This window comes from Ammodytes marinus (genome assembly GCF_949987685.1).
Source record: "Ammodytes marinus genome assembly, chromosome: 2".
Taxonomy (NCBI): Eukaryota; Metazoa; Chordata; class Actinopteri; order Uranoscopiformes; family Ammodytidae; genus Ammodytes; species Ammodytes marinus.
In genome coordinates, this window is record NC_137231.1 from 35,281,596 (window position 1) to 35,308,484 (window position 26,889).

General features: G+C 39.9%; 2 protein-coding genes across 2 annotated transcripts in view; one reads left to right on the forward strand and one right to left on the reverse strand.

Annotated features, from left to right (window-relative positions):
* Positions 1–3,817: 3,817 nt before the first annotated feature.
* On the reverse strand, positions 3,818–10,137 carry mak16 (MAK16 homolog). The gene is made up of 10 exons (XM_080044931.1): positions 9,989–10,137; positions 9,104–9,153; positions 8,285–8,394; positions 7,768–7,832; positions 7,094–7,245; positions 6,379–6,433; positions 5,888–5,962; positions 5,447–5,563; positions 4,965–5,030; positions 3,818–4,383 (listed from the first exon to the last, which is right to left on the reverse strand). Exons 1-10 carry the CDS (start codon positions 10,001–10,003, stop codon positions 4,153–4,155), a joined length of 936 nt encoding a protein of 311 aa, XP_079901057.1. The 5' UTR covers positions 10,004–10,137; the 3' UTR covers positions 3,818–4,152.
* Positions 10,138–15,914: 5,777 nt separating this feature from the next.
* Positions 15,915–26,889, forward strand: part of LOC307265539 (uncharacterized protein) — a gene marked incomplete at both ends in the record, with an annotated part of 108,652 nt that continues 97,677 nt past the window's right edge. The window contains 7 exons of the mRNA XM_080047294.1: positions 15,915–15,937; positions 19,385–19,504; positions 19,612–19,725; positions 19,833–19,952; positions 21,280–21,393; positions 21,690–21,769; positions 23,205–25,011. Of these exons, the coding sequence (XP_079903420.1) occupies positions 15,915–15,937; positions 19,385–19,504; positions 19,612–19,725; positions 19,833–19,952; positions 21,280–21,393; positions 21,690–21,769; positions 23,205–25,011 (2,378 nt within the window). The remainder of the gene's footprint in view (positions 15,938–19,384; positions 19,505–19,611; positions 19,726–19,832; positions 19,953–21,279; positions 21,394–21,689; positions 21,770–23,204; positions 25,012–26,889) is intronic.

The window sequence follows — 26,889 nt, forward strand, 5'->3', positions numbered from 1 at the left end:
ATACTGTAAATACTCTGATGACCTCGCTGTGGTTATTTGAAAGTCAATTTGTCTTAAAGGAGCTACGAGGAACTTTTTAAATATTTCTGAAACGGTCTTAATTTTTCCTCTGATCATGAATTAAATTTTATAGGAAATTAGACCATCAGTGCAAAGAGAATGCTATTTTTATATAGTTCTTAATGCCTTTGTCATGGGTATACGCTCACCCAGGAACAACAGCTGGCGTAGTTAAAACACTACCGCTTTTGTCCAAAGGGGGGCGCTAGAATTAACAAAAAATGAAAGTTCCTCGGAGCAGCTTTTTAAATAAAACAAGTTCAATATTTTGCTTCAATTAATCATTTTAGTTTTAGTAAGCTGTGTAATAAAACAGGGTAATGGAAACGATGTCTTTCTGGATAGTGAGTATAGAGACCGTGCATGAAATAGGCCACGCCCATCGTGGGGGAAAACATTGAACAGCGTTCCGTTCACTTTGTATTGAAGGAGACCTGTCTTCTGAAAACAAACTTAATTAAAACTTAATCAAACATCCATTTAACAAAAAAAATGTACTTTCTTTAAAGCCACGACTCTTGTCTGTCCATACGAGCTGTTTTTGTGAAAAATGATTGAGTAATTTTCAATATTGAGGTGTTTTTTCCCGTCCGACCTGGCGAGGATGGACTATACGTGAGGCTAGCCTACTGCAGAAGGCTAACATTAGCCTAGCATACAGCATACATTAGTTAAGAGTTTTGTCTCGATATGGAAAATTACTCAATAATTTTTCACCAAAACAGCTCGTATAGACAGACAACAGTCGTGGCTTTAAAGAAAGTAACGTGTATTTGTGAAAGGCATGTCGTATTACGTTTTTATTAAGTTTGTTTGCCGAATACGGGTGTCATTCAATATAATGTGAATGGAGCGCTGTGTATTGTTTTCCCCCACGATGGGCGTGGCCTCCGATTATGACGCGATCCGCACTGTCTCTATGAATGAATGGATGAATGATTTTATTTGACCATTTTGATATAAAAACATGAACAGCACTCTGTCACACATTACAATACATAAAATAGCCAGTCTATACATTATCCCGCTTAATACAGGGCTACTGAGTAAATTAATTATACCTATTTTATAATCTACAAGTTCCTTAAAGCTGGGGTATATGATTTGGGGAGAAAATAGCAGTTGGGATAGAGATTCGAATTCAAATACCTCAACCGCTCCACTTGTTCTCTTTGGTCCCTCCCCTATGGTCCCTCCCTGACACGCTCTACACCAACAAAGTCGTGCCAAAGTGAATGGACAGTCCCAACAGCCAATAAGAACAGAGAGTCGGAGCCTCGCTCTGATTGGTCAAAGTGTACAGGTCATGTTAACATTGACCAATCGGAAATCACATACCCCAGCTTTAATACACAGTCACACATTAAAGTTAGTGACGAAAAGACAATAACACATTTAAGATGCTTTATGAGGCAAAGATTTTTTTTTTATTTTGGTTGAAACAACCCTTTAAATGTAAGAAACAAGCAAAACACATTCCTACGAAAAGGATTATATTGTTCTGTTTATTCTTTTCTATCTATTTCTGGCATTATTGATTTAGGGGGGCGGGGGGGGGGGGACAGAATAACAGAAACACCTTTTGAGTATTCTTATAAAACGTCACACGGATAAACTTTTGACACAGTCCAACAGGTTCAGTTGTAAAGGTGGAGTCAGCGATTCTGGAGAACGCTTGTTGTTGTCGATTACTTTTTATTGAAGTCATATTTTTTGAGCGCACACATAGTAGCAGATATTAAAGAGATATAGGTTGCGTTCCGAATCGCATACTCTTTCTTTTCTCTATTCTACATACTACATCCGGCGATAAAAATAATCTAGTTAGGATGCAGTAGGCATACTATTGGGACATACTTTTACTCTCTTATTTCATCATAACATTGCGCCTTGATCTTGCCTTTATATCCGTCGCATCCCCTTTTGTTTTCATATGGAGGCTTCGTCGATGTGACATCACTTCGCGTGCGCACTGGATTGTGGGTCAGAATCGCCCAAATAGGATGCAGTTTTCAACACAAACAATCTTGGCCGGATGAAGTAGAACATCCGGGTACTTCTAACCATCCTAAATCTGGCCACAAGAATCGGGACATCCTAAATCTTTTTTCTACATACTATATAGTAGAAAGTATGCGATTCGGAACGCAACCATATTCACTGATTTTGACAACAAAGCATTCTCCAGAATCACTGACTTCACCTTTTAACTCCATCTCTCGTTTTAAACGTTTGTTTTTGTTTTGAGACACTATGGTGCTAAGTGTTAACACCATAGAGATAGAATGGTGAGTTGTTGACACCAGTGGCGGACTCAGGGGGGGGGGGGGCAATGGTTGAAAAAGTGCCCTCAAGAGTGGCAAAAACGAGAGGAAATGCCTTATTTGCTGCCCTTTTCACGTGCAAAACATGATTGGGTGCCCTCTAGGATGCCCCTTCATACAATAAATTATGATGATGTGCCCTCTAGAACAAGAAAATTCGATGACGTGCCTTAATGAGTGCCCTTATAGTCCCATGCCCGTCTGGTCCTTCTGGTGCCCTTCTGCCCGCCTGGTCCTTCTAGTGCCCTTCTAGAAAAAGTGTTGCTAAAGTGCCCGCTATGGTGGTGAAGATGAGAGAAAGTGCCATTGGCTGCCCTTTACACGTGAACAAAAATGAATGAGTGCCCTAGGTTGCCCCTCCATACAAAAGGCCTAAATGATGATGATGTGCACTCTGGAGCAAGAATACGGCAAACCGAAAACAACATGTTGTGGTTAGCTAATGAGGTGCAGATGTTCCTCTCTTTGGTAGCCGACGAACGGGGAATGTGAAAGAGGCGTTGCTTTCATGTGGCGTCGCTATGACAAACAGCTACATCGAGTGGTATTTAAATCTCTACTGGATAACGAAGCACAAAGCGGATTAAGAGTATGTCCGTCCGTACCCATAGTGGAAAAGAGCAATTAGATGCCAAGTTAGAAAAACTTAATATTTTCAGTTTGCATAATCCATTTAAAATGTATATACAGTTTTTGAGCGTTCAAGATCATTCAAGTGTAGGTCATTTAATGCAAGAGAGACGATAATAGTCAGCTATCACCTCAACATGAAGGAAAACTTCCTTCAATTTTTCCGTAGCTGGCTGTCAGCGGTCAGAGACTGTATGGTAGCGGCACATTGAATTTTCTACAGTCTCATTTTTACTTCAATGTTAGTAAAGATGAAAGCAGCAAGGCATCCTCCCTTCTTAGGCTAAAATGTGAAAGTGCACAATGATGTGAACAACTCATTTTAGTGTCTTTGAAGCAATTTTTTTTCTGGGGGAGGACCCCAAGACCCCCCCTTTAATTGTATGAGCACAACAATTCTTTTTAAGTGCTACATGGAGATGTAACAAGTGCCCAGGATGGGACCTTCCAGGCAGCGCTTGCTAAGGTTAGGGGATAGGGTTGGGGGAACAAAACACCATCAAGTTAGAAAAGCCACTATGCGTGCTGGTGGGGCCCCACGTTGTCCAGAATGTGCCCTTTTTATTTTTTCGCCCCTGCCCTTCAAACAGTCTGAGTCCGCCACTGGTTGACACCATAGCGATAGAGTGAGAGTTTGTATCGAGGCTTGTGATTGGCTAACAAGGTGATGATGATTTCTTGAGACCCGTTCACTATACATTATCCCTTATTTTATAATCTACAATTTCCTAATACACAGTTGTACATAATAAGTGAATAAAACACTTAATAAACAGAAAACAAGCTGTAAGAGGCGACAGGAAATGTTTTTATTTTGGTTGCAACGACCCTTTAAATGTAAGAAACAACAACAAAAACTATTCGGATTATTCATATTAATTTTTATCTTTTTCTGGCATTATTGATAAAGGGAGGGGTGGACAGAATAATGCAAACACCTTTCAGTACTGTTAGTTGCATTGGTCTCAGACAGATACACTTTTGACACAGTCCAACAGGTTTTATTTGAACCCTTCGTTTGGAGACACTATGGTGCTAAGTGTTAACACCATAGCGATAGAATGGTGACTCGTTAGCACCATGGCGATAGAGTGAGAGTTTGTATCGAGGCTTGTGATTGGCCGGCTCAGCGGTGACATCACGAGGCGGCCCTGCTCTTGGAGGCGGGCTCAGTCTCCTGCTCGTACTCGATCTCCACGTACGCTCGTTTCTTCTTCGTGGCGGCCGCGCCCTTCGCCGGCTGCTTGCCTTTAGACTTTGATTTTAACTTTGACTTTTTGGCTGTTTCCATCATCTCCTCTTCGTCACTGGAGCCACTGGCTTCATCCTCCTCTTCCTCGTCACTGCTCGTTCTCAGTTTGTTCATTTCCTGTGAGAAATAAACAAAATAACTCAAAATCACAAATCGCATTTTTTTTTATAAACCTGGTACAATGCATCTCTCCTTGCCCTAGAATTTCCTTCTGGGTCAATAAAGTGCCTGTCTGTCTGTCTGTCTGTCTGTCTGTCTGTCTGTCTGTGTGTGTGTCTGTCTGTCTGTCTGTCTGTCCATCCGTCTAAACAAGGTTACTGTTTCTTTTGTCCATTGTCCCTTTTCAAATAAAGTTACATTACTTTTTTTTTTACTTTGCGAAAAATTCTAAATCTTTCCAAGTATATTATTAGTCTAAATTCTAGTCAAATTATCTGATGACACTCAAAAGGTTTAGTCAGTGATTCTGGGGAATGCTCGTCAAAATCTGTGAATATCTCCTCACGATCTTTTACCTGTCTGAACTGTACAATTAAAGTGTTAATACTTAGCCTGGGCTCTGTATAGTCACTGATTGTGACAACAAGCATTCTCCAGAATCGCTTTAAGGTCCTGTCTGTCTGTCTGTCTGTCTGTTACTCTGTGTGGTACTGTTGTTATCTGAACAGGTTTTCAAGTTGAAAAATAAAATGTTTTACCTCAAAGTCGCTCATGTCGCTCTCTTCCACTTCGTCTTCTGCTACAAACTCTCTCTTCCCGACGTCCTGCAGACAGACACACACACACACACACACACACACACACACACACACACACACACACACACACACACACACACACACACACACACACACACACACACACACACACACACACACACACACACACACACACACACACACACACACACACACACACACACACACACACACACACACACACGTTAACATCAACACGTTTGCATTCATTACAATGTGTTTTAATGGCACTGATGAATAATGCGTTTTGATTGGTCAGTCACTGCATCAAAAATGTTTCGGTTTTCCTTTTTCTTGAGCCAGAGTGACACAACAAACTAAAAAATGTAAATGTTGAACTATAAACAAAAATATTAAATATGAATTTAAACGTAATATCTAAAATTTTTGAACTATTCCTTTAAATTAAATATTCTAATTACATCATCATCTTCCTCTTCTTCTTCCTCCTCCTCCTCCTCCTCTTCCTCGCTCTCCTCTCCCTCCTGCTCCAGCGCTTTGTCGAAGGCTTTAGTCGGGAAGTTATAGATGTCTCCGTACTAAAGGACACAACACAGATAGAGAGAGAGACACACACAGAGAGAGACAGACACAGACACACAGACACATACACACAGACAGAGAGGCGCACACACACACACACGCACACACACATAGGAAATCATTTATTGAGAGAAAACATTTCACTTTAGAAAAAAAAACGTTGATAAAAAAGAGTTTAAACCGTCTCATATTTTTTAAAACCTTTTTATCAATCTACCTATTGCACCACGAGCGCCCCAATAAATAAATAAATCTTCAATATCTAGTTAGTGTGTGATTGTGAGTGAGTGAGTGAGTGTGTCTTTCTCTCTCTCTCTCACCGTTCCCTGTTTCAGTCTCTCCAGCAGTTCTTTCTCGATGGCGTTGTCCAGCTGAGCAGCGATCAGAGCTTTCTCCTACAAACACACAAACAAACAAACAACCATGTTATGATAGGTAAACAAACTTTAGAGATAGTTACACACCAACAAGCAATCTGATTGGTCAACAGGACATTAAAGTAGCAACAAGCAATTTTTTTATATTTCTGAAACAGTCTCATTTTTCCTCTGATGATCATGAATTAATTATTAATTTAATGGCAAACGAGACCATCAGTTCAAAGAATGCTATTTTTATATAGTTTTTCTTAATGTCTTTGTCATGGGTATACGCTCACCCAGGAACAACAGCTGGCGTAGTAAAAACACTACCGCTTTTGTCCAAAGGGGGGCGCTAGAATTAACACAAATTGAAAGTTCCTCGGAGCACCTTTAAGTAAACACTCCTGTAAACATGTTCAGAATCAACAAAGTGAATCGCTGTCTCTCACCTCTTTCCTCTTCTCTCTCGCCTCCACCTTTCTGCTCAGGGGAACCAGCTTTCTCCTGAACACACACACACACACACACACACACACACACACACACACACACACACACACACACACACACACACACACACACACACACACACACACACACACACACACACACACACACACACACACACACACACACACACACAATTACCTATCAATGTACACTTAGAATTTATTTTATAATACAGACAGCTTGTATGTGTTCTTTGAAAGAAAATCTAAAAACTAAAATACAGACAGCTTTCTTTTTAGCTTCTTTGTAACATTTGGCTGCTGAGCTTGTGAGTCAGGCATTCATTCATTCATTTCTACAGTTGTGACTGTGGACAGACAGAGCAGATTAAAATATGTCGTACTACATGTTTATTTTTATGCAGGTTGAACAGGTGTATTGATAATTTTTTTTTTGCTTTTTGCTAGTTCATGCCAACTCTGGTAACGTTCATCTGAAGGATATCTTTCACTACATCTGCTTTGAGTGACGCCCTGTGTGTGTGTGTCTCAGTGTGTGTGTGTGTGTGTGCGTAACGCTGTCAAAATATTTTATTAAAAGTGCGTCTTATACATCAGATTTTGCGGTATTATTACTCACTGTCTATTTAGAACCAGTTTATAGTATGTTGTAGTGTATCTCAGTATATATTAGGTGTATTAGTGAGCCACTTACTGTCTCTTGAGCACCAGTTTGCGCATGCGGATGAGGTACTGTGTGATCTTGGTGAACCTCTGTTTACATTTGTGTCTGATGAAGCGCGGCCAGTAGATCAGACACTCGTCTATCTGCTCCAGAGCCTTCTCATAGTTTTTACTCAGTTTCACCTGAAAACAAACACACACAGAGAAATAGCAAAAAGTGTTTTTATTATATTAAAAGATTCTAAATGAACACAGACAGCTCAATACAATTAAAGGTGGAGTCAGTGATTCTGGAGAACGCTTGTTGTCTAAATCACTTTGAGTCAAAATCAGTGAATATCTCCTCATGATCCACTACCTGTCTGTACTGTGTGTGCGCTGATTAAACATCCAGTGTTAATCCACAGCCTAGGCTCTGTAAACTAGTATGTTGCTATAGCTACAGTGGGCCCCCTTTGTTTACATGACAACTTAAAAGAGCCTAGGCTGTGTATTAACACTGGATTTTTATTCAGCGCACACACAGACAGGTAGCGGATCATGAGGAGATATTCACAGATATTCACAGATTTTTTCATAAGTGATTTTGAACAAGCGTTCTCCAGAATCACTGACTACACCTTTAACAGTAAACAGATTGTAACTGTCATAAACGTCTGTCCGTCAAACTGTTAATAAAGTTTTGTTGAATAAAGGTTGACTCACCTTCTCCCACATCCTGGCAGGAAACGCTGCTCTCTCAATCACCTTCATCATGAGGAAACACTGGCCTGAACAAAGGAACACACATGCATTATGAACCATGTAAACCACATTCATTCACAAACCAGATTCATGTAAACAAAGGACGGACTAAACATCTAACCATCTCACCCCCCTTGCTACACTGGGCAGTAAGGATACGCTCCTATTATAAACAAATTAAGACCTAAAGTGAAAAAAATGCCCAAAAATGTTTCTTTATAAAGAATGTGTGTGTGTGAGAGTGTGTGTATGTCTGTGTGTGTGTGACAGTGAGAGTGTGTGTGTGTGTGTGTGTGTGAGTGAGTGTGTGACAGTGAGAGTGTGAGTGAGTGAGTGAGTGAGTGAGTGAGTGAGTGAGTGAGTGAGTGAGTGAGTGAGTGAGTGAGTGAGTGAGTGAGTGATTGAGTGAGTGAGTGAGTGTGTGAGTGAGTGAGTGAGTGAGTGAGTGAGTGAGTGAGTGAGTGAGTGAGTGAGTTACCTTTCTCCTCCCTCACAGTAGCGTACTGGCTGTTGGCGAGCGGGCAGGAGGAGCGGTTACACTGACCCGTCAGGTTGTATTCATTACGACAGAAGTTCTGACTCTTCGTCCTGCAAAACAAACAAAGAAAATAGAAGTTAATTAAACTTGAACCGGTCGCTGTTAAAGGGCACTTTTTGGTCATTTCAGATTAGGAAAGAAAATCACACAAGTTCAGAAACGGGTTCAATTATTTTTGTGCAGCAAACAAATCCCTGCGTTGCAAATCTCAAACTCTTTCTTTTCTCTATTCTACATCTGACCATAAAGAGTATCTAGTTAGGATGCAGTAGGCATACTATTGGGACATACTTTTACTTGTTTATTTCATCATAACATTGCTCCTTGATCTTGCCTCTTGCTTTTATATTAGTCTCATTGCTGGTTGTTTTAATACGGAGGCTCCGTCGATGTGATGTCACTTCACGTGCGCACTGGATTGTGGGTCAGAAACGCCCAAATATCATGCTGATTTCAACACTAAAAATCTTGTCCGGATGTAGTAGGCATCCGGGTATTTCTATTCTAACCATACTAAATCTGGCCACAAGAATCGGGACATCCTACATCTTTTTTTCTACCAAACTAAACAGTAGATAGTATGGTCTATCTATCTATCTATCTATCTATCTATCTATCTATCTATCTATCTATCTATCTATCTTTTAACCTTTATTTATACAGGTAAATGCCATTGAGACCGGAGACTCTTTTTCAAGGGAGATTGGAACCATAGATAGTATATAAAAGATTGGAACACAGGGGAAGTTATAGACTCACTTTGCTTTGAAGGAGCAGAACTGTCTGTTTCCTATCAGATCCCAGATCACCTGCAGAGGGTTGAAGAGTTAAAAGTTTAATATTATCGATCACAAACATGTCCCCCACTATTCACAGTGAGGAAAAACATTTTCTTCAACACAATTCACCACAATCAACAACTAAACACAACAGCAGTATGTACAGTAGAGCAGTCACCAATATCCAAACCCTCGATTCATTATGTTCGTTTATTAGTTTATCCCTGATGTCAGTGCCATTCTAGTCTACTTTAGTATCATTGATTTTACTTATTTAATTTTGTATTTCTCAAGATTGTCTATATGGTGGTGAGTTATATGATTGCAATGTACCACTGTAAGGCCTTATTGTCAAATAGAAATAACATTTACACAAGGAACTAGTACTATAAAGACAATCATCAACCAACTGTCCACACACTGATAAATACTGGACGCCTATATATTACAGCTATAGACTAAATGTAATTAAATTCCATAGCTTATAATTGGAGTACAACGTGTTGCAGAAAAAAAGTACAATCATACAATCAAACCAAGAGTGTGTAGACTTCAGTTCTATCGGCTGTGTGTAGGCTATTTGAAGAGATGTTAAAATCTGACTTTTTAATAACAGAGTTTGGCTAATTTCACACTACACACGCTATTCCCTTATTTTAGTGGTTCTTCTTAGGGTTTAAAATGTCATAACTTTATATTTTCATACCTATTTAATAAGAATAAAGCTACTGTAACGCCGCCAATGACCTAGTAATCATTAGATGGTAAATAATGTAGATTTTGTTCTGATTTTGTTAGTTTTTAGCAGTTACCGGTGAGCTAACGTTCGCACATTGGCAGCATTATATGAATAAACAGCACTTACGTCGTCGTGTTGCATCTTGTCTTTCTATCGGACACAGAGTCTATTCTCCTGTTGTTTAAATTAATGTTTTTAAATCCGTTTATGAACTGAATTAATGAATGTTTAGAGTCTGCGGAGCCACATGGAGAGTCAGTGGGTCGCCATCTTTGTTTGCATGGCCGAAGTCTCGTCATGCGTCGCGACGTCAGTGTGAAGAGAGAAGAAGTATCGCGATACTTGACGACTATAGCGCTTCATTCACTCAAGTTTACTCGAAGTTTACGAAATAAAAAAATATATGGTGAAGTCAAGAAAAAATAGAAATAATAATCAAAAAAAAAAAAAAAATTCTAAATATAAAAAAATTGTATTAGTAAACATTTCTGAGAGAATTATTTTCAAGAAAAAATAATTTAAAAAATAATTATATAAATAAAAAGGTATATTTTCTGTTTGAGACCAACTTTCTGTAATAAAAAAATATTTCATAATTTTTTATATTTTAGTTAAATATTTTGTAATTAATTTTCTTAACCAAAAAGTTGTTTTTTTAAGATAAAATAATGGTAAACAATGGTCAACATCTTTTTTCTATAGAAGCAGTTTCCCTCCGGGGCTGCACGCGGCGCTGTCTCGTGATTTCTTCCACAGACAGTCATTCCCACAATGCATTTCACCTCTCCAGATAACTCAGAAAAACTCTTAATTTCTTCACTATTACGCAAAATAAAGACGCACAGATCATCTTATGTGATATTAGTTTTGAATATGACGATATTATAACGATTAAGCATGCATAATGTTGTGTATTTATTTACAACAAAAGTGCCACCGTGAGTGAGACAGAGGGAGAGCTGCTACAAGAAACATCAACGGCTGTCCAAGATTCCGATCCTTTCGGTTCAAGCAAATGATGATTGGTGACGTCACGGCTTTCTGTGACAGGTGCAGCCCTTTCCTTGTTACGTATGCGCCTCAGCCCTTCTGATCCTGAACTGAAGAATTCTTTAATGATGTCTAAAAATAATATTTATAAAATCGCAATTTCTTACAGTCATTGTGTGACTATGAGGTTTCCAGGAAAAAAGGAAGAAAAGAAAAATAAATCATTAATGAAAATCATCATTAAAAAAAATATATATATTACCCATTGGTCTCTCCATGGACGAGTTAGCGGTGAATATGTGACTATAACGTTTTCATAAAGAGTACTAAAATGAAAAAACTATTAAATACGGATGGTAAAATGTTCCTACTCAACAATATATCGCTCCAATTTAATTAGTTTATCTGATTTGATGTCACAATGTCACACTGAACCCAAAGAGAAAATAATTTATTCTTTAAGCCACAATCTCAAATCCACACAATCCTTCTAACACGTAATAGTTATTGTTCATTTTGTCTTTATTTCGGACAACAACAAAAGATAAACAAGAAATAAAAAAAATAAACAAGAAAAGCAAGTATGACACATCATACACATAACACAAAACAACAGTAATTATAACGTGTCATAAACAATATTTATAGAATAAATGCATCTGTCGTTGTCCGAAAAGGAGTGAGAGGAATCCGAAGCTTATGTATTCCCCTACACCCCTTGTTCATATTTGCCCTAGCCCTCAAATGACAAAAATATATTCTTTAAAGCCCCCCTGTAAACCCAAATCCACAAAATCCTTCTTTGTCATTTATCAAAGCAAATTAAAGATAACCTCATTTAAATTTGATAAACTTTACACAAATTAGATGAGGCGGGTTATCAGATATATATGCCAAAAAATAGTGACCGTGTTACCATGGACACCCCATAAAGTCCTGTCAATAAAATAAATGTGTGTATTTGTTTATTCCTAAAGTGCCACCGTGAGTGAGACAGAGAGAGAGCAGCTACAAACAACATCAACGGCTATCCTAAATATCGATCCTTTCGGTTCAAGCAAATGATGATTGGTGACGTCACGGCTCTCTGTGACAGGTGCAGCCCTTTCCTTGTTACGTATGCGCCTCAGCCCTTCTGATCCTGAACCGAAGAATTCCTCAAATTGTTTTAACTAATGTAACACACTCAGGTTGCGTTCCGAATAGCATACTTTCTACTATATAGTATGTAGAAAAAAGATTTAGGATGTCTAGTTAGGATGCAGTAGGCATACTATTGGGACATACTTTACTCTCTTATTTCATCATAACATTTCGCCTCAAGACTAACAATCTTGGCCGCATGAAGTAGGACATCCGGGTACTTCTAACCATCCTAAATCTGGCCACAAGAATCGGGACATCCTAAATCTTTTTTCTACCAAACTATATAGTAGAAAGTATGCGATTCGGAACGCAACCTTCGATTCAGGGTTCCCACACATTATTACCACAACATTATCCAATTACTTATCCATGATATTTCACCCGATGTACATAATTAATTTATTTAGGTTTCAAGGTTCAAGGTTATTATTGTCCCAAGAGGGCAAATCTGTTCACAGCAAAGGAGGTAGTGGCTAAAAACACACGACAATACAAGACAACAATGGACACAAAACACAACAGTATGTACACAAACCTGAGGAGTCATAAAGTGCTTAAAAATAAACTGCCAAGATATAAAAATAAAAAATAAAAATCAACAACAACACAAAAATCAAATCAACATCAGCAACATTTACCTGCAACATGCCAGTTTACAGAGCCTATGCTGTGTATTAACACTGCCCACACACAGTACAGACAGGTAGTAGATCATGAGGAGGTGTCCACTGATTTTGACAAAAAGTGATTTAGACAACAAGCGTTCTCCAGAATCACTGACTAGACTTTTAAACTAAAGCATGTTGAGTGTGAGCGTCCTCCTCTTCCTCCTCTCAGCAGCTCTGACTTCAGCTTGTAGTTTGTTGGTTTGGACAGAAGGTGGTGCTGCTGCATCAACAATGAACTGAGACTCAACCACACAACACTGCAGACAGGGAGACAGACAGACAGACAACACACAGACAGACAGACAGACAGCCAACAATCACACAGACAGCACAGAACTTAGAACTTATTGTATACTGCCCTGTCATAGAACTTTATAGGAAGATGCCACTACCTCGCACCTTAGTTATTTATTTTGTTGTTAGTGTTTTTACATTATGGGCAAATGGTGCAGTGATCCCCCAGATCCGACAGATGACGCTGAGGCGAGAAAAGCTTGTTATACTTATTTTTCTTTCTTTCCAATATGTAGGCTATTTTAAATTTAATACAGAGTAGTTAATCAATAGCAACATTTATTAATTTATTCTTTTACCTTATACTGCTGTTTTTGGAGTTTTTCCTTAGTGTGGCCGGCTCTCCCTCTCTATTTAAGATAGGACAATTACGAACATACAATTTCTCCTCGAGGACATAAAATCTAATACACAATACACAAGTGAACACAACATTCAAATTATGAAAGACTAGGGGTGTGTCAAATAGTACACACCGCTATGACGCAATCGGTCTTCACAGCCGTGTCTTGATTCAGGGGTTGCAGCCTACGTAGGCTGCATTTGAAGACCGATTGCGTCATAGCGGCGCGCAAAGGCTGTCCCATTTGCAAGGCTCCTTGCAAGGCTCCTCATATGCGGCCGAGAAATGCAGCCTTCGTTTCACGGTTTTTTGAAGGCTGCATCAGATGTATCCTTCGTGGCCCAACATATCCCAAGATTCATTGTGTTTTTTTCAGAGATTGCATAAAATAAAATAAAAAATAACAAAACAGCAACGTGTTGCTCCATCTTCTTAACTTTTATCTTCCTTTCTTTTTTTCTTGTACTTTTTTTTCTTTTCGTCTGGTAGACAACTTCTTTTTCTTTTTTCCTCCATTGACAGGGCTGTCTCCGTTGGCAGCAATCAGGGTTGCTAGGCAGCACAGGAGCGGCGAGTCGTCACGCAAGGTAACGGCTTGTTACGTAAACCGGAAATGCTCGTAAACGGAGACCTGCGAAGACCGTCTCATTTAACAAGGCTCGTTGGCCTTGGAATCGGCCTTAAAATCGGCCTTCATAGGCTATAGCCTTCATAGACCGCGAGACTGCGTCCTACCAAGTGCGTGGTCTCTGTAATGGGACATAGCTACAAACACAAATGGGACAGTTACATACAGTAGGTAAAACAATTAAAGTGCTCCAGTGCTAATCCAAATGTGGACACTTAAAACTGACCAACATAATTCAGATATAATAAAACCCCGATAAATTGATCTAAAAAATCAACAAATAAATAAATAACACAAACAAAATGAATGTTGTGCAATCAGCGTGATTGCAGCTGGAACAAAGCTGTTTTTAAAACGCTTGGTTTTAGACCTTGGAACTAAAAACCTTCTTCCAGAGGGGAGTAGCTGAAACTCATTGTGCAAAGGATGCAAACGGTCATTTAAAATGGACTGGGTTATCCGCTGTACCTGTCTAGTGTAGGGAGGCCGGGTTCAGCTGAGATTCTCCAATAAGCTTACTGGCAGAAGAGGAACAACATAATGAACACAGAAGCTCCACGATGTCAGTGTAATTAGTGTTTTTCACTAACACTTTACTGTTATTTGATATAAGCTACTTTGAAAACTACATTTTCAGTTGTTAAAAACAAACTGTTGTATGTCTGTTTTTCAGACACTAAATTAATTAGATTATAGATAAATATATAATATTTATATCTCAGGGACCTGTTAGCTTATTTTCAGTGAACTTGACTGTTTTGTAGCGAAAGCCACAACGAGAGAAAATAGCTGCTTATAAATAGCTGTATGTCAAAACTTCTTTACACCTGTGAGATACAACAAACTACATTCAGAAAGAACTGCTTTAGTTAGCTGTTAGTTTACTACTCTGACAGAGATATTAGGTTTAGTTAGCTGTCAGCTAGGCTAGCTATCAGCTAACTACTTTTAGCAAGATAACTAAGTTTAGTTTCTGTAAGTGTTAAAGGTGCAGTGTGTAATATGACATCATCAAGAAAGTTCTACAAAGTTCTAGAATGCAACGCTCCCTGGGTAACCCCACCCCTTTCGAATGATAACAGAAGCTACAGTGGCCTTCAAGGACAAGAACAATTCTGCATTTTAAACAATGCACCTGATGACATTCCAACTATGACACTTTCAAGATGGCGGCACTAGGCCTTGGTCCAAAATATGCAGAAATATGGACATATATGAGACCCTTTCTAAGGGGGGAAAAAAATATTTAAAAAAAAAACTTCAGCTATTATTTATTTATTTATTTATTTAGTATTCTTTCGGACAATTCCACACAATACACAATTTTCTCTTGCAAATATTCATACATCATACTTTGTGTTGTCCGAAGGGAGACGGAAGAAGCCAAAGGCTTATCAGGTCCCATTATGCACTAAATTAAATGTACTTATGGATATTATAATTACTTTCTACAAAATCTGCTAGGAAATAAAACCCAAAATTCTACACACTGCAGGTTTAATGCATTCACTGGAGAAAACATTTAAAATTATTTTTCTGGGTCAAAGAGATTGACCCATTTAAATGTCAATCCTTTTGGTTCACTTTTGACTTCTCTGCTCCCTACAGTAGCTTCTTTAACAGTAAATTAATAATAATGTTGGATCAACACTCAGCCTGTTCTTATCTTTCTGCTGTGCTGATTCTAAATGGACTCTGCACTGAGTGAACAACACTCTCAGTTTTATTGTTTTGTCTGTTGAACATTTACCTGGATATCACCTGAACAGAGCCACTGCCCTCCTCTCCGTTTACGGGAATTCACTTCTGAATCTGCTGCTTCGTTCGCAGACACGAGACACTTTTGTCCGGGACGTTTTTAAAGTGTTTTGTCTTCTAACTTGGATTGGAGAGATTCATTCAGACCATTGAAGTTGTTGAGGAACATTGATGACGCTGAGTAAGTATTCAATTTTTTATTATTTTATTTCACCGTCAGAGGGTATGGTGTCGACTGTCGGCCTAAGGTATCTGTTACACTACATCTTTGAACAACTAGTTAAAGGAAAATACCAGTTTTTTGGGGGTTGGTAACTAATTTGTCAGTGCACGTCAACAGCCAGAAAACTGAAGAACTCTTTAATTAAAAGCCTGCTCACGTTTTCAGCTGTAAGTCATTCTAGAACGAAATGACTTTAAAAAGTGTATCTTTGTTCAGTGTTTCCCCTAGGATTGAGGCATATCATCGGGGCATTTGGGGGCGCAAGGATATTTTGAGCATTTGCAATTGACCCCCCCGGGATAGAAGTGAGGCTATCGTAAAGACTTAACGATACACCTATAACTGTATGAAAGTAGTAAAACAAACGTCTTTTTTGACCGCCTTCCAACACATTAATGTTATTTTACACTACCGGTATGTGTGTGAGTGAACGGAACCTGGAACCCTGTAAAGCGCTTTGTGTGCGAATGAAAGCGCTGTATAAATCCAATCCATTTTTATTATTAATAGACAACTAACTAGCTGTGCCCTCACATAGTTTTCTCTTGGCTTTATCTAAGTTACCTGACCTCCTCCTTATCACCTGCCTCATCAGTCAGACTTACATAAGGCACAACATTCAGCAGAAGGAATGAATGTAGGGGAAACACTGCTGTTGGAAGCGTTTAAAGTTTATAATGTCATGCAAAATCCACTTTCTGAAGTAGATTTGAATGCAGTGTGGGAGAATTGTGCGCTGTCAACAGTCGTTAAAGTAGAAGGGCGCGTAATGGCTGCCTTTTCTATGAGTCAGTCAGTAGATTCTAAGATGGTGGATTATCTGGATGTTAGCCAGCCAGGCTACTGCTTGTATAACTCATGTCTGTTCCACATTTAAAAATGTGTGTGAATTAATCTCATCAAGTTGACCATTCCCTCCACAGCATTTCTTCTAGATTCACTGAGTGTGTCTCAGGACTAACATGGACTTGAAGAGTGAAGACTGTCTGATCGTTAGCCAGTGTTTGATGTTTGAAATGTTTTATGTTGTAGTGATAAAAGGGTTTTGTCTCTTATACTGAATGTTCGAAAAATACCATCACAACTACAAAAGATGTGACACAACAGCTTAGTCCGTCTTAAAGGTGCAGTGTGTAATATGACATCATCAAGAAAGTTCTACAAAGTTCTAGAATGCAACGCTCCCTGGGTAACCCCACCCCTTTTGAATAATAACAGAAGCTACAGTGGCCTTCAAGGACAAGAACAATTCTAAATTTTAAACAATGCACCTGATGACATTCCAGCTATGACACTTTCAAGATGGCGGCACTAGGCCTTGGTCCAAAATATGCAGAAATATGGACATATATGAGACCCTTTCCAAGGAAAAAAATAATAATTAAAAAAAAATGTTTCAGCTATTATGCACTAAATTAAATGTACTTATGGATATTATAATTACTTTCTACAAAATCTGGTAGGAAATAAAACCCAAAATTCTACACACTGCAGGTTTAAAGGTGGAGTCAGCAATTATTTTTATTAAAATCAGTGAATAGAAAAAAGTATTTAGTTAAGACATAGCCTAACCTCTGTAAATGGATATGTAAACAAAGGGGTATTGTAGACAGCAATAGTAGCAGATCATTTGGAGAAATTCACTGATTGGACAAAAAGTGATTTTGACAACAAGCGTTCTCCAGAATCGCTCACTACACCTTTAAGTCTGTCAGTTGTATTTTAAACAGATTGTTATTATGTTTGCTAGAAGATGGAAGGTTTTTTTAAATCAAACTTAGGATATACAGTATCTCACAAAAGTGAGTACACCCCTCACATTTCTTCACATTTTTCTTTATATCTTTCCATGGGACAACACTGAAGAAATGACACTTTGATACAATGTAAAGCAGTCAGTGTACAGCTTGTATAACAGTGTAAATTTACTGTCTCCTCAAAATAACTCGACACACAGCCATTAATGTCTAAACTGCTGGCAACAAAAGTGAGTACACCCCTTAGAAAAAATTTACAAATCGGGCCCAAAGTGTAAATATTTTGTGTGGCCACCATTATTTTCCAGCACTGCCTTAACCCTCTTGGGCATGTAGTTCACTAGAGCTTCACAGGTTGCAACTGGAACCCTCTTCCACCCATTTATGACAGCATCACAGAGCTGGTGGATATTAAAGACCTTGCGCTCCTCCACCTTCTGTTTGAGGATGCCCCAAAGATGCTCAATAGGGTTTAGGTCTGGAGACATGCTTGGCCAGGCCATAACCTTTACCCTCAGCTTTTTTAGCAAGCCACTGGTCGTCTTGGAGGTGTGTTTGGGGTCGTTATCATGTTGCAATATCACCCTGCGGCCCAGTTTACGAAGGTTGAGTGCACGTGGTCAGCGTCGTACACAGAGGTTGGCTTTGGAAAATAGACGTATGAGTGCTGCCAGCATTGCTGAAGGGCTTGAAGGGGTGGGGGGTCAACCTGTCAGTGCTCAGACCATACGCCGCACTCTGCATCATACTGGTCTGCATGGCTGTCATCCCAGAAGGAAGCCTATTCTAAAGATGATGCACAAGAAACCCCACAAAAAGTTTGCTGAAGACAAACAGACTACGGACATGGATTACTGCAACCATGTCCTGTGGTCTGATGAGACCAAAATACATTTATTTGGTTCAGATGGTGTTAAGAGTGTGGAGCGGCAACCAGGTGAGGAGTACAAAGACAAGTGTGTCTTGCCTAGAGTCAAGCATGGTGGTTGGAGTGTCATGGTCTGGGGCTGCATGAGTGCTGCCAGCACTGGGGATCTACAGTTCATTGAATTCTAACATGTACTGTGACATACTGAAGCAGAGCATGATCCCCTCCCTTCATAAACTGGGCCGCAGGGCAGTACTGCAACATGATAACGACCCCAAACACATCTCCGAACGACCACTGGCTTGCTAAAGAAGCTGAGGGTAAAGGTTATGGACTGGCCAAGCATGTCTCCAGTCTTAAACCCTATTGAGCATCTTTGGGGCATCCTCAAACGGGAGATGGAGGAGCGCAAGGACTCTAATATCCACCAGCTCCTTCATGTCGTCATGAATGGGTAGAAGAGGGTTCCAGTTGCAACCTGTGAAGCTCTAGTGAACTACATGCCCAAGAGGGTTAAGGCAGTGATAGAAAATAATGATGGCAACACAAAATATTGACACTTTGGGACCAATTTGGACATTTTTTCTTAGGGGTGTACTCACTTTTGTTGCCAACAGTTTAGACATTAATGGCTGTGTGTCGAGTTATTTTGAGGGGACAGTAAATTTACACTGTTATACAAGCTGTACACTGACTACTTGACATTGTATCAAAGTGTCATTTATTCAGTGTTGTCGCATGGAAAGATATAATGAAATATTTGAAGAAATGTTAGGGGTGTACTCACTTTTGTGAGATACTGTACGTATTTATTCCTGACTATCACACTGTGTATGTGTGTCCCCAGTGTTACTGGTTTACCTCTCAGACCTCAGAAGATGAATGACTCGGAGGAAAAGGACAGATCGGAGTCTGCAGTCTCCAGCCGTCCAGACGTCAGTAATGAACCTGGACACTCAGTCTCAAAGTAAGATAATAAGGATTCGGTTTAATGTTTTCTGATCATCTTCATCACAACACTGTTCTTCATCAAGGATTCATGTGATGTAAATAAAAACATCTTTGTGTTTGCAGAGTTCAGTACCAGGGACAGAGATCTACATCCCCCAGCTGTCTGTCTATAAAGAGTGACTGGTCTATGCATCATCCTATGACCTTCAGTAATGAACCTGGACCCTCAGACTCAAGGTAAGATAACGAGGATTCAGTTTAATGTTATCTGATCATCTACATTACAACACTGTTCTTTATCCAGGATGCATGTGTTATTAATAAAAACCTGTTTGTGTTTGCAGGGTTCAGTATCAGGGACAGAGATCAGAGTCTGGAGTCTCCAGCTGTCTGTCTATGAAGAGTGACCTGTCCAGACGTTCTCCTCCAAACTTCAGTATTGAACCTGGACCCTCAGACTCAAGGTAAGATAACGAGGATTCAGTTAATGTTGTCTGATAATCTTTTTTACAACACTGTTCTTTTGTAAAATAAAATGAATTAATTACTGAGGCTCTCAGGAAATCTCGCACAGAGCCAGGCCATGTCAAGTTTAAAACATACAAAGGCCGACCGGTTTCAACACACATCATGGTCTTCGTTGAAGCAGAATGAGCAGATGTGATTCATTATATAACTGACAGAGGCAGGGCCATGTCGGCCAATCGCGTGGTGTCATAGATGGATGACATATACAAAAATAATCACAAAGCAAAATTCATAGCAGTGGTATACTGTGAATAAAAGGCTTAGCACTGATGAAGACCCTAGTGTGGGTCGAAACCGGGCTGTTAGAACTATCCTTGGCTCTGTGTGGGTCTGGAGTGAGAGCCTCTGTGCTTTATTTTTTTCATTGACTTTCCAATTTCAAGAGCACCGGCTGATATCTCTCCTAGTTATCTCTGTGTTCTTTTATTGTTACAAATTCTGGTTCAAGGTTCGGTTTTATTGTCCTCATACAATTCATGACAACACAATGACAGGCAGTTTATAAGAACAATAAAATACACTTTCTATAAAAACAGCAGTCAATGAAGAAATAAGAGGGAAACTAAATTATAGTTTTATGTACAGTTATGTACATGTGTATTCCATTACATATTTTATAACATTATTGTATACGACATTTAGGTCTCTGATATTAGGGGCTGACTATGCAACATTTTAATTAAAAGATAAATTAAAGTCACACGAAAACAATCCCTCTCAATGATCTCTTCTGCCTCACTAGAATGTGTGGTGGTGTGTTTATCTGCTCTGTTTGAAGGTATAAATTCACAAATTTCTTCACATTGTTTGACACTGCTGTGTTTATGTTTTTGCAACATATTCACTTCAAAACATTTAGCAAAAATGTGTCATGGTCTGTCTGTTCCTTGTCTTGTTGTGGTGTGTTTCCCTGTGTTTCCTGCCTGCCTGCAACCCGCTACCATAACAAAATGTTGATGATTTTTAGAGTTCAATTCACAATATTGGATTTGTGAACCCGTAATTAAGTATTTGAGAAGGTGTTACTGTAGTTTTGCATTTGTGGGAGATGGGAAAAAATCTACAAGTTTGCAACTCCCAAAGCATTTTTCTGTTTGTACAGTTATATATTTTCTACAGTGTCAGAGGGCAAGATGAAAAAAAAAACTGTAATCTAATCTAAGAGCAGCAGTTTGTGTATTTAGAGCTTCCTGAATGACTCTGTCCTCTGAGACTTTATCAAGGACTCAAGTGATATAAATAAAAACCTGTTTGTGTTTGCAGGGTTCAGTACCAGGGACAGAGATCTACATCCCCCAGCTGTCTGTCTATGAAGAGTGACTGGTCCAAAGATCTTCAACCAGACTTCAGTAATGAACCTGGACCCTCAGACACACAGTAAGTGAACTGATACTAACAGAGCAGTACCTGAATATTTACTAAAACTCTTAATAATAGCAACAAAAAATAAGACGGGGATCGATAAAATGCTATCATATAAACCTTTAGAAAACTCAGTGTTGATGAAAGTGGGAGAGTGGAAATAATGGAGCAATAATTTCACCTTCAGACTGAATGTTAAATTCCAAACGAAAAGCAACAAAACTTTGACTGTTCTCTGAGATTATCTGTGGACAAATCTTGATATTTGTTGAATCAACAAATAATGTATTAATCAAGAAATGTCTTTATAGGAAGATGAATCCCGAGTGTAAACAAAGATCCAGAACCAGACCTGGACTGCAGACAGCCACTCAGACCAGCACTGTACAAAGTAAGATCTACCAGCTGATGTCATCATGTCTGAAATAATATGGTTTGAATCCAACATGGAGGACGCGGCCATTGTAGGCCTAAAGCTGGGAACACACCGCACTGGCCGCGCGGCGAGATTACATACAAAGTCAATGTACTAGCGCGTGGCCGCGCGTCCACCCAATAATCGGCGTCCAGCGGCCGGCGGCGGGGGCTTGCGCGGCGCGTGGCCGCGCCTCATGAGAGGCGCGTGAATCGGGAGCGCGGCCATTAGCGGCGCATAGAAATTGTGTCATCGAAGGAGCGTGAATCGAAGGCTTGTGCGGCGAGCACGGCGCCGCAGAAAAAGATGAAATTTTTCATCTTTTTCTGCAGCGCCGCCGGGCACCGCGCCTCCACAGCCAATCAGCGTTGAGATTGCCCGGTGGCGGTGGTCTGCAAGACGAGGTGGGCGTGTGGAGTGAGGACATCGGGCTTCCAATACATTCTGCAAATATGTGTATTTTGCATCTGTTTAGCTGTTGGTTGTACTTTAGCCAAGGTAGCGCCGGTTAGCATAGTGAAACTCACCCAGCTGTGTGCTGCTCCTGAGGATAATATGAACCCAAACTTGACGGCGGTGTCCGTGTGGAATTCCAATATAGTGCAGCGAAGAACCGGTGTTGTCCTCCGTCAGCCGGCACACTTTCACTTTCAGGTAGGCTGATGTCTGCCTTTATTTGTGCTGCTGAGCACACACTGCTGTTGTTAATGTGTTTAGTATGTTGCTGAATTGCTGTTAATGTGTGTGTATTTGCGATCGGGGTGCGTGTTCAGGCTGTTTTAATGATATTTGTGACAAGACTGCCGCTGGTTACACAGTGAACCTACATCTGTATTTTTTGGCACAGCTGGACCATGTTATTGTTGTTGTTGCACCGTAAGTGTGACGGGTCTGATCTCGGCGTCGGCGTCAGGAATATATGGCACAATATGATCAAGCGGCGAGCCTCCTGCTGTCACGCGGCCAACCGCTGCCTACGATGAGGCTGCGGTTGGCCGCGGCGGCGACTGCGGTGAACATGGCCCAATATGACCAAGCGGCGAACCTCCTGCATTCACGCGGCCAACCGCCGCAGGCGGCCAATGCGGTGTGTTCCCAGCTTTATGCAGAGAGGCAAAAGCAGTGTCGTTAGTCAAAGCATCCTCGTCTGTATCTAGTAGACTCAAGGTTTTTGGCCCAATCGACATAATGAATAAATAAATAGTCAGAATTTAGCATGTTAATGGTTGGAATTTAAAACCAATAAGAAAACTGGCAATAAATAAGTGGGAAACCATCTGATTTTCAAAATCTTTCAAACATCGGTTGTTGAGTCAACATATTGTTCATTTCCATAGTTCGGATAATTTCATATTGGCAATGCACATAATCATCCTTCTGTCACATTTTCTTTATTTTGTCTCTTCTTTAGTGAGTGCTGGTCTGCAGGAGGTTTTAGATGAACATAAGATCAGTCTGAAGAAGAGATGTGAACGTGTGACTGAAGGAACGGATAAAGCAGGAAGTGGAACTCTCCTCAACAGGATCTACACTGAGCTCTACATCACAGAGGGACAGAGCGAAGAGGTGAATACCCAACATGAGGTCAGGCAGCTTGAGAACGCTTCCAAGAAGAAGACCCTCCATGACACTCCAATCAAGTGCCACGACATCTTTAAAGCCTTACCCGACCAACAGGGGCCCATCAAACACATCAGAGTTGTCCTGACGAACGGTGTCGCTGGAATTGGAAAAACTTTCTCAGTGCAGAAGTTCACTCTGGACTGGGCAGAGGGCTTAGAAAACCAAGATGTCAGTCTGCTGATTCCGCTTTCGTTCAGGGAGCTGAACTTGATCAAAGATAAGCAGTACAGTCTTCTCAGGCTGCTCCATGATTTCCATCCAACATTACAGACGGTCACAGCAGAGGAGCTCGCTCTCTGTCAAGTTTTGTTCATCTTTGACGGCCTGGATGAAAACAGACTTCCACTGGATTTCAACAACAAAGAGATTGTGTCTGATGTCACACAGAAGTCATCAGTCAACGTGCTGCTGACAAACCTCATCAAGGGGAATCTGCTTCCCTCTGCTCTCATCTGGATAACCACACGACCTGCAGCAGCCAATCAGATCCCTCCTACATGTGTTGACAGGGTGACAGAAGTACGAGGCTTCACTGACCCACAGAAGAAGGAATACTTCAGGAAGAGAGTCCGTGATGAAGAACTGTCCAGCAGCATCATCTCACACATCAAGACAAACAGGAGCCTCGACATCATGTGTCTAATCCCAGTCTTCTGCTGGATCACTGCTACAGTTCTGGCAGATGTGTTGAAGACCAGAGTGGGAGAAGAGCTGCCCAAGACCCTGACTGGCATGTTCTCAAACTTCATGTTGGTTCAGACTAGGAGGAAGAAAGAGAAGTATGAAGAGGGACATGGTACCAGTCCTGAGCTGACAGAGGCCGACAGGAAACTTCTTCTGAAGCTGGGGAGGCTGGCGTTTGAACAACTGCAGAAAGGAAACATGATGTTCTACCAAGAAGACCTGGAGCAGTGTGGTCTGGGTGTCACAGATGCCTCTGTGTACTCAGGAGTTTGTACCGAGATCTTCAAAAGAGAAACGAGCGTGATCTTTAAGAAAACAGTCTACTGCTTTGTTCATCTGAGCATTCAGGAGTTCCTGGCTGCAGTCTACATGTACCACTGTTTCACCAACAACAACACAGAGGTACTGAACGGTTTTCTGGGAAGAGACTGGGACAAAAATGATAAATCCCTGGATGTCTTCCTGAGGAGAGTCATGGAGAAATCTCTTGAAAGCAAAAATGGCCACCTGGATTTGTTTGTCCGCTTCCTTCATGGCCTCTCTCTGGAGTCCAACCAGAGACTCTTGAGAGGCCTGCTGGGTCAAACTGACAACAGTCCAGAAATCATCCAGAGAGTCATCAGCAACCTGAAGATGATGAACAGTGATAAGATCTCTCCTGACAGAAGCATCAACATCTTCCACTGTCTGACGGAGATGAACGACCAATCAGTTCATCAGGAGATCCAAGAGTTCCTGAAGTCAGAGAACAGATCAAAGATGGAACTCTCTGAGATCCACTGCTCTGCTCTGGCCTACATGCTGCAGATGTCAGAGGAGGTTCTGGATGAGTTGGACCTGAAGAAGTACAACACATCAGACCAGGGACGACGGAGACTGATTCCAGCTGTGAGGAACTACAGAAAGGCTCAGTAAGTCCAGATGTGATTAATATTATTAAAAAGTGTGGATTAGTTCTATACATATACACATAACAAAAGCTTTTATTCTTCTTATTCATAAAATAGTGTTTCACTTGTTTAGTACAGAAATTGTTGGTTGTATTTTGTCACCTATTGAGCTGTTTCAGATGCTTAGTGCAGAAAATATATATGATATTGCATTACACCAAGTGTACTTTTAATAAATACACTACTGTATGCACGGATGTAAGGGACTTCGCGGTGGCAACAACTTATTTAACCCTAACTGATGCAGTGAATAGCTTCTTATTTCTTAAAGAACCATGTCAGAAGACATATGCTCTGGTTTCGAAAAGATGTAACTCTGTTTCAGAGAGGTGAAATTATTGGCCTGTATAAAACAAAACAACTACTCAGGAGAAGATGAAACTACTAAAATCTTGTTAAGAACTGTCCAACGCATTATTAAAACCTGGATCTGGATAGATAAGTGCGAACCGTCATTTTTGAGGAAGAAATGTGTTCTGAAAAAATCTTTAATGATCATAATGGGTGATCAATTAAAATAAATACAAATAATTGGTTGCATCAAAATTTTAAATATCGACAGTAGAACTCCGGGCTGTCTTTAATAGTGAAATTAAGAGCATTTCCACATGCACAATGCACAGAGAACATAAGGGATATGGACTATGCAGATATGTAGCCTTAAGAACACCACTTATCAGTGGGGCTTAAAAGGATGAAATGCTTCAATTTGCCAGGGAGCATACAGAATGGACTCTGGAGCAATGAAAAAAGGTTGTGTGGTCTGATGAGACCAGATTGACCCTGTTCCAGAGTGATGGGAGCATCAGGGTAAGAAGAGAGGTGGATGAAGTGATGCTCCCATCATGCCTAGTGCCTACTGTACAAGCCTGTGTGGCAGAGTACCAGCCCCTGGTGTGTTTCATCAGGTCAGTTGTTATACATGTAAATATTGAAGTTGACTATCAGTGCTACCTGTAGGCATATCGTATGTGGAACATAGAGTGTCAGAAGCTTTGCTTTGAAAGGTTTTTCATTTCCATGCGTCACAATGAATATAATAAAATGCACTGGCTGTATATTTTTTAAATATTTGTGTTGTACAAGTATGTTAATGTACTATAAATTCAATATCAGTTACTTTGAATAAGTTTATTTTAAATGCTTTAAGTATATTTAAACACTAGTGTACTATTTTGGTAAGTGATAATATCCAAATAAATACAGAAAAATATGTTTTTAATGTATTTATGCTTTAGTGCAACTTCCAATATATTTAGTACAATTTAAGGTGTTTCGATTAACACAACTTCTAGCATATTGCATTAAAATGTTTAATTGTTAAACTAAATATACTTTAAGAAAATATACTAAATATACTTTCTCCATATTTCTAACACAATGAAATACTTTTTTCAATGCAGTAAAAGTATGTTAAAAGGTACTGGCAATATATTTTTTAATATTTGTTTTGTTCTATGTAATGCACTAAAAATTCAATGTCAGTATACTTTGCATATATACTAGAAATGCTTTTAGTATATTTAGTATACTATCTTGGAAAGTGGTGGTCAAATAAATACATAACATTTCTAGTGTCTGGAGTTAGCCACCTCAATGTGTGATGCTTGGTAGCATCCTCTGTTTTGACAACAGCTCTGAGCGTCACTGAATATTCCCACTTACGTGAACTTGACAGCAGCAGGTAGCGATCTAAGAAATCATTGAGTTGTGAAAATGTTTTCTGATCGAGGTGGCCTCATGATGACTTTGAGGGACCAGATCACACTGACAGATTGTGGACATTAGAGCAGCATTGTAACTAAATTTTTTAGATTTCTTTATTTAGAAGGGACAGCG

Coding starts and splice junctions, on each gene's coding strand:
- mak16 (XM_080044931.1), bottom strand. Junction 8,395..9,103: donor TTCTGCTCCTTCAAAGCAAA/GTGAGTCTATAA, acceptor TTTGTTTTGCAG/GACGAAGAGTCAGAACTTCT. Junction 7,833..8,284: donor TACTGTGAGGGAGGAGAAAG/GTAACTCACTCA, acceptor TCCTTTGTTCAG/GCCAGTGTTTCCTCATGATG.